Source organism: Alexandromys fortis, unplaced genomic scaffold (assembly GCF_014885135.2).
Source record: "Alexandromys fortis isolate MF-2015 unplaced genomic scaffold, M_Fortis_MF-2015_v1.1 scaffold_75, whole genome shotgun sequence".
Lineage (NCBI taxonomy): Eukaryota > Metazoa > Chordata > Mammalia > Rodentia > Cricetidae > Alexandromys > Alexandromys fortis.
Window position 1 is genome coordinate 867,412 of NW_026067956.1, and position 12,573 is coordinate 879,984.

General features: G+C 47.6%; 1 protein-coding gene across 1 annotated transcript in view; it reads right to left on the reverse strand.

Moving 5' to 3' along the window:
* Window positions 1-7,211: 7,211 nt before the first annotated feature.
* Nuggc (nuclear GTPase, germinal center associated) overlaps window positions 7,212-12,573 on the reverse strand; it is a 35,657-nt gene continuing 30,295 nt past the window's right edge. Inside the window, exons 15-16 of the mRNA XM_050152281.1 lie at window positions 10,579-10,669; window positions 7,212-7,484 (exon numbers count right to left, since the gene is read on the reverse strand). Coding sequence (XP_050008238.1) covers window positions 7,339-7,484; window positions 10,579-10,669 — 237 coding nt within the window. The 3' untranslated portion in view covers window positions 7,212-7,338. The remainder of the gene's footprint in view (window positions 7,485-10,578; window positions 10,670-12,573) is intronic.

Sequence of the window (12,573 nt, forward strand, 5' to 3'; positions counted from 1 at the left end):
CCCGCCCCAGCCAGAAGAGCAAATCAGCATCGGCTTTGGGATCCAGTGCCTGTTCTAAAAGCGCTCCTCAAAAATACTTTTTGGACAACTTCTGGGAAAACGGCAGCTAGGTCTGGCTTATGACACACCCGAGGAAACCAGATTTTTTAATGCATTGTAGGGCAGAACTGGCATTTCTCAATTCATTCATTCAGCAAATTTGGCATTTCCTGAAGTCATATCCACTCCCAAAGGACTTGGACACTCACACTGGAGCTATTTAGAATAATGTCTGGGGGCTCTGAGAGAACTTCCCAAAGTCAAGTTCAAGACGACTCGGCAACAAAGCCAGTGTCTGTGGAGCCCAAAAACTGCAGAAGAGCAAGAGACCAGACTAAGAAGCCAGTCAGCTGCCTGGGAGCCTGAAGGCACCTCTAAGAAACGGAAACAGCAGCGCAGACAATTGCTTTGTAAAAAGAGCTGCACCGTCTGGGAGATAACTGCGTCTGCTGGCCCTGACCTCTCAAGCAGGAGGACCTGCACACATTTAAAAAACAAAAAAATGGGTGTGGCGGCACACGCTGTGCCACGCTCCCCAGTGCTGGGGGTGGAGGCAGGAGGATGACTGGGCTCAGTGGCCAGCTACTCTAGCCTACCTGGTGAGTTCCAGGCAAGTAAGGGACTCTGTATAAAGTTCCCAAGACAGAGGAGGTTCCTTAGAAATGACTTCCAAGGTTGACTTGAGTCCCCCACATACATGTGTACACGTGTACACTCAGACACGCGTGCGTACATAAACACACACTAAAATAAGATACAAGTAAAAGAGATTAAAAGGAGATCCAACCGGATGTTAAAGACGCAATCAGGCTAAAGTGCTGGGGAGAGTGGGATAATATCAGAGAAACACCAACCCTCCCTCCAAAACCAGTCTGAGCCTTGAGCGGTTAGGTCACGTGGTGGATCTGGACCGCAGCACTCAGAAGGTTTGTAAATAAGTGTGGGACTGCCAATGCGCGCTGACTCCGAAAAGTCCTAGTCATTTTCAGTGACCACCTCACGGACTGTCCCCAGAGGCAGCTCCTGCAGGGCATGGTGTTATAGGAAGGAAAAAGCAGTGATTGTATAAGAGGCAGGAAGTGGAGGGCACAGCTCAGAAATGGGCCCGGAGGAAGTAGAAGCCAACCCTTGCTGTGGACTTCATGAGCTGCATCCTTCAGAGGGGCCCTGTGAAGAGAAGACAAGGTCTCCAGCCAGGCATTACCCTGGCTCTGTGGCTGTGGATTAAGTCATGGAACCTCTTGGAACACAGGTTTTATAGTCCCTAAAACCAGGTTCCTAGTTTTGGCTTTCCTGACTCAAGGGAATCTTTAAAAACATGGTCGGGCATCCCAAAGGTCAGCCACTGCTATTACTTTTCAGAGTTGACAGCTCCTGACAAATGGGACACTAATTGTCATGTGGGTGTCCACAGTGTCCAGCTGCTGACAGCTAGCATCAAAGCCAAGTCATGAAGCAGGGACCCCTGCCTTCCGGAGTTCCCTGCTCTTTGCCCATTGTGGAATCTGCCCAAGCACCTGTTCTGTCTCCCTGGCTCACTTGAGTTCATTCTCCAAAAGGTGTGATAGATTGCAGGAGACAGCCCGGGTTTCTCCACACTGGTCCAGAGTTCTAGGCTGTGAGGTAGATAAGCATCCTCCCTGGGCTACCTCAAGGGACCTACCTGGAGCCCCTTGCATTGTCAAACTCAGGGAGCCAGGGTGCTTTCCAGGGGCTGTATCTCAGAGCCCAGAGGATCCAAATTTTTCTTGGGAATTAGATAATGAAATTATTATAATATGAGCAATTTGTAGTTGGTAGCCAAACATTCAATCATAAGAAACCAGTAAAAACAGAGGGAGCCTTTGGGCCAAAACCCTTAAGAAGAAAGTCCTGGGATAAATGTAAACCAGACACTGGTGTTGGAATGATGTCCTCCCCATGAACAGGATGTGGGCTACCAGCTTCCCAGGGCACACTTAAAACACTTACTTTACATGACTCTGAGTAAGTGTGATTCACTACGGGTTTAAGTGAGGCAGAAGAACGGGGGTCACAGAGTCCCTGAAGTCCGCATTGACAAATTCATACACGATGGCGTGTTTGGTTCTGGATGCATCTGGTAGGAACCATAGCAAGGGTGTTGAAGGGTCCAGAAGTGAGCAAGCAAGAAAAGGGCGTGTTTGGCTCGGAGAAGAAATCACTCAGAGGAGGTTTGGGGTGGCCGATCCGTGCAGGGCTGCCACAGGAAGAAGCTCTGGATTTCTCTGAATTATCTGCAGAGATTCAGAATTTTCTCCACATGCAAAAGCCTATATTAGGTGTTTCTCTGTTGTTGTAATAAAGGATCGTGGCTAGAAGCAACTTACGGGATGAGTTTATTTTAGCTTAGGGTTCCAGAGGGAGAGTCCACAATGGTAGGAAGGGCCAATCCCATTTCATCCACATACAGGAAGTAGGACTATAAAACCACAAAGTCTACCATACGTGACGGGCTTCCTCCAGCAAGGTTCTATGTCCTAAAGGTTCCATACCCTCCCCAAACAGCACCATCAGTCAGGGACCCAAGTATTCAAATACATCAGTCTATAGGGGACATTTATCATTCAAACCACACCATCCTGGATCAGCACTGAGTCAGCTAGAACTGGCTGTCAGAACCGAAAATTCCCACCATGGACTTCACGTGATCACAGTCGGGGACTCTTTCCCCAACAGGATCCACACCAAGGATCTCCTACATCATGTGGCTTGCCAGACCCCATGACCTCTGATGCCTCCCCCACTTCTAAAGGGAAATGTGATGAAGCCCCTCCATTGTGCTGAGCGGTAACTCAGAACTGATTTTGCCGCTCTGGTCAGGGAGAGAAATTCCGTGCATGTTTTCAGGAACAACTGAGAACCGGAAACGTGCTGTCCATCAACACCACAAGCCTGAAGGTAAAGACATCTCAGCACGAATCATTCCAGGAAGGGCAGAGAGGAGAAAAAACAAAGGTTGAGAGAGAATTTTTAAAAATTTTTTAAAAAGAAGGAGTTGGAATTGGTAGCACATAACTTTAATCCCAGCACGTGGGAGAAAGAGGTAGGTAGATCTCTGAGTTCAAGGCCAGCCTGGTCTACAGAGTGAGTTCCAGGACAGACAAAGCTACACAGAAAATCTGTTGTGAAGGACAGGCTCCAAAACCACAGAGAAACCCTGTCTCGAAAAAACCAAAAAAAAAAAAAAAAAGAGTGATGAGTTAGTGTCTTTCTTTTCTTTCCCAAAGCATAAGTTACAGTTGGTGCAAAATGGAAATTTTATTTTTATTTGGATTGTATACTTATCAAAGGAAGGCATGCAAGCATTCTGCTGTGTAAGGCTTCCATAAGCAAGAGCTCCCTAAACTCTCAACCATCACGCCAAAAACCTGTTTCCCATCGGCGCTCATTCCAGCTCTCACGCTTACTTTTTATAGTTAGCTCCTGTATTTCTAAAAAGAAAAAAAAAATACAACTCAGACTGGATTTGTCTTCTCTACGGTCACAGAAATTGTTTTCAAATAGATCAGTAGGGAGGCTGGGGAGATTGCTCAGCAGTTAAGAGCATTAGCTGCCCTTGCAAAGGACCTGAGTTCTGCTCTTAGCTAGTTACCCACATGGTGGTCCACAACTGTCTACAACCTCACGCCTGGGGGATCCAACAGCTTCTTGTGGCCTCTGCAGGTGCCAGGCACACAGATGGTACAGATATATACATGCCGGCTGTATTAGTTACCCTTCTATCGACGTGATGAAACACCATGAATAAATGAAAAATGTGTTTAATTGGGCTTCAGGCTTCAGATGGTAAAGTCTTTGATGGTGGAGCAAAGGCATGGTGGCAGGAACTGAGATTTCACATCTCAGTCTGCAAGCAGAGGGCAGAGAGAGAGAGACACTGGGAATGGTGGCAGTCTTCTGAAACCTCAAAGCGTGTCACCACGGACACACCTCCTCGTAATCCTTCCCAAACAGTTCCACCATCTAGGGATCAAGCATTCAAATGTATGAGCCTATGGGGGCCATTCTAATTCAAGCCTCCACAAAGGCAAGGCAGTCATGCACATAAAAATAAATAAATAAATATAAAAGACAAAAATCTATCAGTAGACTCTCTAAGGAGACACGAGTCCTTGAAAAGACGGTGCATTCATTCTCTTAGTTCTGGAGAGAGAGGGCATTTTGCCTACAGGGGATTCTTTGCACGGCTCCTTCTCTGAGGCATCCTCTCTCTGCTACATCTCCTAAAGCTGGGCCCAGAACCAGCTGGTCTCCAAGCTGATGACAACATCCCAGCAGGCTCTGGACACACTGCAGACGGCTGAAACCCCAGTATCTAGGGCTGACATTCCAAGCCCACACGGATGGCCACTCTGAGCCCTGCAGGCTTCCAGGGTCTCATTGTGCTAACATTCCAAGTCTCAGCTCAACACAGGCAATCACACAGTCTCATATTACTGTAAGAGCCCGGCATTTGTTCAAAGACCACAGAGAGGCTCCCAAGCACCTCAAGCCTTCTTTATGCCCAATCCTTTAAGATGAAGAGGTGACCACGCTGCCCAGGGATGGGGGTGGGGCTGTCCTCAGCTGGACGCTGGAGAACACTGAACCTTCAAGGCTACTGCAGTTCGCTCCCAGTGGGAACTCAGGAGTGGAAGAATGCGCAGAGCTGGAAAGGTCTCCCAGGCAGCTCTGGGGCTGCTCAGCTGCATGAGTCCAAAGTGTTACCTGCCTTAGCATTTTCTGGAAATTGCTGGCCCCACAGTGACGCAGAGCCTCCGCCTGTTCTTTCCTCCCTATTCTTTCACCCAGCCCCACCCTCACCCCGAAAGAAAGTTCCTAGCCTTCAGAACATTGCAGCTTGGTCTCTCAGAATGGGAGGCTATAGCTCGAAGACGTCATTTGTCCAGGTGACCAGGCAGAGGATCTGAGGCACTCAATCTGAGACTCTGGACTCTGTCCCTTTGCTACCTGTATTAATCATTACGGTCATGGTTGTCGTCATCATCGCTGTTGCGATCAAATATCTAATCTTTATTTCTTTGGGCTCAAGAGTCAAGGGTACAGTCCACAAAAGTGGGGAGTCGTGGTGGCCGGGGAGGAGGCAGCTTGCCACATTGTGTCCGCAGTAGGAAAAGGAGGCAGGTTATCACATTGTGCCCACAGTCCGGAAGGGAGGCAGCTTGTCACGTTGTATCCGCAGTCTGGAAGCAGAGCTAGCGATGATGAATGCGGAAGCTCAACTCCCTGTCTCCTCCTAGCTCAGCCCAGAACCCCAGCCCACAGAACGCTCCCCCTACACTTATGACGGCTCTTCCTTCTTCAGTTAACCCAGTCTAGAAACCCCTTCAAGAACACAGGCTTTCTCCAGTACGACCCTAGATCCTGCCACATTGACACCAGCATTACTAATCATCGCACTGCCCGAAGACGCAGCGTTGGGAATCTGTCCAGATGCGGCATTTCCCTGTCCTGCCCAGACCTGCTGAGTCAGAACCCATCCTCAAACAAGACCCCCTGACAGACAGCTTACCCATGCCACTGAAGGTTGATGCATTAGTTATTCTTCTCTTCTCTGTGGACAAGTAACTAACATGAAGCGTTTACTAGAGAAGGGGTTTATTTTGCATTATTATACAGTGGAAACTGGCTTGAAAGCGAACCTTTCGCTTCAAACAGCAGTCAGTATCTATGACAATGAGGAGACGAGCCTGTAGGGGAAAACCTAAACTGTATTAAATCTGTGCTCACTGCCGTGAGCAGCACAGCTTCCCACCACTTCAGGCCTTTTCTGGGGACACTGGTGAAAGTGTTAAGAAACGTGACTTTGTAGGGGCTGGAGAGATGGCTCAGAGGTTAAGAGCATTGCCTGCTCTTCCAAAGGTCTTTGAGTTCAATTCCCAGCAACCACATGGTGGCTCACAACCATCTCGAATGGGGTCTGGTGCCCTCTTCCAGCCTGCAGGCATACATACAGACAGAATATTGTATACATAATAAATAAATAAATAAATAAATAAATAAGAAATGTGACTTTGTGAAATTGTATGATGAAAGGTGCCAACACTTAGAACATCTGTCTGATCTGGTGAACAAGTATTTTCAAAATGCCTTATGCTGTAAAACTGTGCAGTGGTTTCTAAAATGCGTTCACATTACAGAAGATAACCCAGATGTGGTGCTGGACACATGCAACTCCAGAATTTCAGAGCCGAGGCAGGAGAATTTAGAAAGAGAAAGGCCTGCTCTGTGTGTGTAAGACTACAGAATGGATTTTAGTGTAACGAGATTTAAAAACAAAGTTCACTGATTCAGTTTCAGCTCCCACACTGCAACCAGCCTTTAAGAAAATACCATTGTTGGGTGCTGGGGATATGGCTCAGTGGTTAAGAGCACTGGCTGCTCTTGAAGAGGATCCAGGTTCAAGTCCTAGCACCCATATGGTGGCTCACGATCATCTGTGATTCTAATTATAGGCAATCCAGTGCCCCTTTCTGTCTTCCATGGGTGCACCCACATCCATGCAAGCAAAACACCCATATACCTTAAAACATACAATAAATCTTTAAAAATAAACTACCATCCTTTAAGACCGCAGAATCAAAGAACTACCCCACTGATAAATTCAAATACCTATTAAAAAACATTGCCCTGTATTCCAGTTCTGTATTTGTCTACGTGGAGTGGAATTTTCTTTAAGATCTCAACCAAAAAGACTGGAGCCCAACAGGGATCTAACTGGCTTCTGTTTAGAGGGGAGCTGAGCACCGGCATTCATTCTCTGCATTTGGACGCCAGAGGACGTGAGCAGAGCCTCTGACTCCTGCCATGACGGATTAGTGCCCAGACTCCTGAGCCAACATAACTCTCCTTCTGTAAGTGGCTTTTGCCAGGGTTTGCTATCACAGCCGCAGAACGGTAACCAACACCTGGTCTCGGACCTATCCCGCGGGACAGCATAGCCTCCTCCTCAGGTCCCATCACTGTTAAAGTGGGAAACAGTCTGGTGCCTGAGGCCGAATTTTATAACGTTCTGCTTTCTAACGTGTAAATGTCTGTGTTCTGTGAAGTGTAAGGTTCTTGTCCTTAGCGCTCAAGAGTCCACTCAGGACTCAGGATGACAGATTTTCGGCTGTAAAAGAAAATTATACCAGAAATAATGATATCCTGGCTTTATGGTATATAGAAAGTTCAAAAGATGAGAAATGATTTTTATTCTGTTTCAAAAAACATGTATTAATAATTCTGGTTATTTGTCTCCAGGCTTATTTTCATCTCTTCAGGTTTAAGTCCTCCAAACTAAAGTGTTATCCCACGGGGGCCTGCTTTGCTGGGGGACATTCGCAGGAGGAAATCTTGCATGCCCCTCCGCAGCTGCGCGTTCTCGGCAACCTCCCTTAGGCTTCTGTGGAGCTTCTCCATCTCCTTCTGCTCACTCCTGACGTCTAGGGAGAAGCGGACACGCATGCGCAATCAGAAACGCAGACATGCACGCACCCGGTCAATGCTGCTCCAAGAACAGCCCTCTAAACGAAGCCCTCCGCAACCGAAATTTAGGACATAAGATCTGGAATAATCAGAAAACCCTGTATCCTTGTTTTATAAACATCCCAGTCAGCCTGGCGGTGGTGGCACACGCCTTTAATCCCAGCACTCAGGAGGCAGAGGCAGGCGGATCTCTGTGAGTTCAAGACCAGCCTGATCTACAAGAGCTAGTTCCAGACAGGCTCCAAAACCACAGAGAAACCCTGTCTCGAAAAAAAAAAAAAAAAAAATCCCAGTCAAGCCAGGGAGTCTCTTTGTCACCTGAAGACATCTCGGCATGGGTTACGGGGAGGTCATACTTAAAAAGAGCCTATCCCTCAAAAAGCCCTGGGTGACTGGAGAGCTGGCTTACTGCTCTTGAAGAGAAAGGATCTAAGTCCAGCATCCACAGCAGGCAGTACACAACCTCCAGGGGAATCCCATGCCTCTGGTTACCAAGGACACCTGCACTTATGTGCCTACGTGTATGTATACACACACACACACTTTAAAAAAAAATAAAATTAATCTTTAGGGGAAAAGTCCTGAGAACCTTCTGGCGTTCTCTTAGACCTCCTCAGAGCCTGGTGAAGAGAGACACAAGGCAGAGGACACGGTGGGACCTGCCCACAATCCCGCCAGGCAGATCTCTGTCCCCCAGACCTCCTTCTTCGCCCAACCTCTGTTCCCAGTGAACTTGCCTTGCTCTCTTTTGAAATCGAAGATGTTCATTTTCTAATCTGATTCTGATTGTGCTCTCACTGTGCTTAGCTTGCTGTCTGTTTTGTACATGTCTTTTGTTTGGTTTTGGTTTTGATTTATTTGGTGAGTTGTGTGTTTTAACGTTTTTGTTTTGAAATAGGCTGTCATGATACAAGCCCAGGAAACCCTCCGGCCTCAGACTCCCAAGTGCAGGAATTGCCGGCGTGTGCCATCAGGTCAGCTATGAGGGGTAATTTTATGGCAGCTTCCCAGGCCACGGTGTCCAGACACTCGTCGGATTTAGTCTGTCTGGGAGGTTCTTTTAAACTGGGGAACCTGGAGCACAGTCACCACCTCCCCTTAACGTGTTATGCCACCAGCTGAAGGCTGCCCTCCCTCTGAGGAAGAAGAGATTCTCCGATTACCCTGGCTTTCACCTGGGCAGTCAGTTCATGGTTCTGCAGAGACCACCTTTGGACTCCAAATGAAACTCTTTAGGGTCGCTGGCCTTCTACACTCTTCCATCAAATGTCTGATACGCCCGACTTCCACAAGTGAACGGACCTCTCCACATCCACACACATTCCCTGTGTTCCGTTCTTCTAGAGAACGCTGACCAACACAGTCCTCAGGGTAGAAACTTCAGATGAACCTTGGGTCTGATGCTAGCCATCATCGGCTCACCATGTGTGGATAACAGCTTCCCTCAAGGTCCAGCCTAGGCTAACACAGCTTCCCTGGTGTCCAGCCTCAGCTAACACAGCTTTCCCAGTGTCCAGCCTTAAAAAATCTCTGCATCACAGCTATACTAACCATCTGCTACTAGAATGGACCCTCTCCTTCAGGTCTCAAGTGTCATTTCTCATGAGTCCTCCCTTGAGCACCTTCCCGGACCATATATTCTACTTACTGGTTTGCTATTCCCTGTCTCTCTCTTGGGAGACCACATAGGTGACTTTACTCTATTGTTAAGTGAGGGGGAAAGTCTGGGCTCTTTAGTCTTGAAGGTTCCTTCCATACCGACAAACCAGGCAATACTTGAATGCACAGTTTGCCATATGGTCCTTTGCATCTGGCATAGTCTTCCATCATGATATGCACTTGGTATTAGGAGGAAGAGAACGCTTCATCTTGGCAGGCAGAACTTAGATCACACTTGGGGTAGTTGTCTGCAACTGGACAGTTGGAAGACCTTCAGCAAGTATGATTTCCTTAAAGGCAATCTATGATACAGTGACTATAAAAACTCGAGTCCCCCTGAGAAGTCCTCCACAAATGGCTATACACCACGCATGCTTTCCCGCATGGCTTTCTTCCTCTCCAACACCTGCTGGGGATGCTTTTTACTGCTGTGTCCTGGGCTGAGGTGCTTCACAGCCACAGCAGTTGCTCCGCTGCCCACTAACCACGTGTCTCCCATAATCTGTGCTGTGCTCACATGGGTTTGCGTTGTCTTGCCTTGGGGTACCACAGGCGCTGTTGCCATTTTGGGCATACACGGGGCTGCTGAGAGGGCAAAATCCTAGATTCCCAGGATGCTGAGCCTCAAGCCTGGGGAATTTTGGCTAGAAATTTCTCAATTACTTTTCTCCCGACTTGGCCACCATCTTATTTATACAAGGCAGTTCAATGAAGCTCTGGGTAGGGACACAGCCACATTCCCAGGGTTCCAGTATATCAAGAGAATCTTTTTTCTCTATCACTAGGAGATGGGATCTTTTCTAAGGCAGCATCTTGGAAAAAAGGCTATGGAGACAGAGGGGGAGCTTTTGGGTTGCTGTTTGCCAGTGGCCAGCTATAGAAACTTGGGAGTAAGCATGGCCTAGGCTGTCTCTTTTCTCTGCATCTAAAAGATGGAGCAGTGGCTAGTGTCTCTGAGGACTGGGGAGACTTACACAAGATGGCACCCACTGAGTCCAAGCACTTGTCTCTGTTGGGTCCTCGGCAGAGTGGGACAGTCAAAACCATCATCTGCAGAACTTGTTCTAGAAATTCCAACCTTGATGTCTGTGCTTCTACATTTTTATTATTTATTTTCATTTGTATGTGTGTTTTGCCTGCATACCTGTGTGTGCATCATATGAGAGCAGTACCCACAGGGGTCAAAAGAGGGCATCAGATCTCCTGGGACTAGAGATACAGAGAGTTGTGAGTCACCATGTGGGTGCGGAGAGTTGAACCCAAGTCCTCTGGAAAAACAGTCAGTGCTCTTAACTGCTGAACTATTTCTTCAGTCCCACCCACTTTGGTATCTTTGAACTCAAGCAGGGGCAACTGCACAACTGCCCTCCAATCAAACGTTTTTCTACTCACCTACAAGCTCCTTGTAGAGACCATCTCCCTGGGGGGCAGCAAGGGTCAGCATGGTAGTGAAGCTTCCCTTGACCCTCTCAGTGATTGCATGCTACATGACAAGAACATCAGATCGTTAGGATGGAGCAGCCTACGGGAAAGCGAGTTATAAAGAAAACCTCACTGGACCCCCACAAGCTGGAGATGACCCCAGAGGGCTATCAGCGGAAGGCATTCTCATTGGCTCCTTCCTGTCTCTGCAGCTCCCTCCTTGCCTATGCAGATGCACGGCAGGCTGTCTCCTGGAGGCAGCCTACTGAATCTGGAGCTAAAGAAGAGATGCAGCTTCAAACTCACAGTCCTCTCCTGCGTGAGTCCTGGGTGGGTATCTATCGCCATTGCCCCGTGCAGTGCACCTTGTTAGACAGGACCGACTCTTCTTCCCAAAGGCCTGAGGAATGTCTTTCTGCTGTTCTCAACCCTCCGAGCACCTAAAACCATTGTCGGCTCTCCTCTGTTTCTTATCTCCTGTGGCAAACACCAAGATTCCTTCCTCCAACCTGGTGGACTCTAGTCTTGAAATCAAATCTCACTTCCTAGCCTTATACTTCTTCAATGCCAGAACAAGGGCCCCTACCTTGACTAGTAAATTCAGCTCACTGGGCCTCAGCATCTTTGTCTATAAGATTAGGGAGAGGGAGAGCTATAGCTCTCTAAACCAGATATAGTTACCTCACTATGGTAACAGCAAATCAGCAAGCTGCATGTGGTATTTTGAATGAAAATGGCTTCCATAAGCTCATAGTGAGTGGCACTGTTAGGAGGTGTGGCCCTGCTGGAGGAAGTATGTCACTGGGGGTGGGCTTTGAGGTTTAATAATGCTCAAGCCAGGCCCAGTGTCACTCTCTTCCTACTGCCTGAGGATCAAGATGTAGAACTCTCAGCTACCTCTCCAGCAAGCACCATGTCTTCCCGACATGATAATAATGGATTAAACCTGTGAGCTGTAAACCAGGCCCCATTAAATGTTTTCCTTTATAAGAGTTGCAATGGTCACGGTTTCTCCTTACAACAACACAACCCTAACTAAGACATTGTATGACTGATCAGTTTAGCAGCGACTGATCAATACATTCAGTAGACTAGTCTTCTGCTCCTCAGCTTACGATAACATTATAAAGGGATCCACTTATCTTTATGTTTAGCTAGCTAGCTAGTCTATAGAGGGAGGCGGCACAGGCAGCAGCACACAGACAGAACCAGAAGACTACATGTGGGAGCCAGTTCTCTCCTTTCACTGTGTAGGTCCTGGGGATTGAACTCAGATCGCCAGGCTCGGCAGTGAGTGCCTTTACTTGCTGATCCATCTCATCAGCTCAGAGGTCAGTTTAAAAACAGGAACTTTTCCCACACTAAATATGTATAAAACAAAATTCCTTCCTTTTTTAAATAATTAAAAGTTGACTAATATTCTTTTCTCTTTTCTTAGTTTTTCAAGACAGGGTTTCTCTGTTTAGTCCTTGCTTCTCTATTTGGTCCTTGCTGTCCTGGAACTCACTTTGTAGACCAGGCAGGCCTCGAACTCACAGAGATCTGCCTGCCTCTGCCTCCCGAGTGTTGGGATTAAAGGTGTGTGCCACCACCACTCAGCAAAAGTTGACTAATGTTTTTGATTTTTAAAAAAAGTGAGAGGAAAGCCGGGCGGTGGTGGCGCATGCCTTTAATCCCAGCACTCGGGAGGCAGAGGCAGGCGGATCTCTGGGGGTTCAAGGCCAGCCTGGTCTACAGAGCTAGTTCCAGGACAGGCACCAAGGCTACAGAGAAACCCTGTCTCAAAAAAAAAAAAAGTGAGCAGATGGAGCACAAGATGATCTTACCCATTCTTATCTATCCACATGCCTATGATTTAAGCTATATATGCACATGGTCAGTGTATTAGTCCCTTTTCAGTAACGTGTTTCATTGAGTAGCTTTAATGATACCATTTCTGCATACTCGGTGGAGAACAGCTCTATA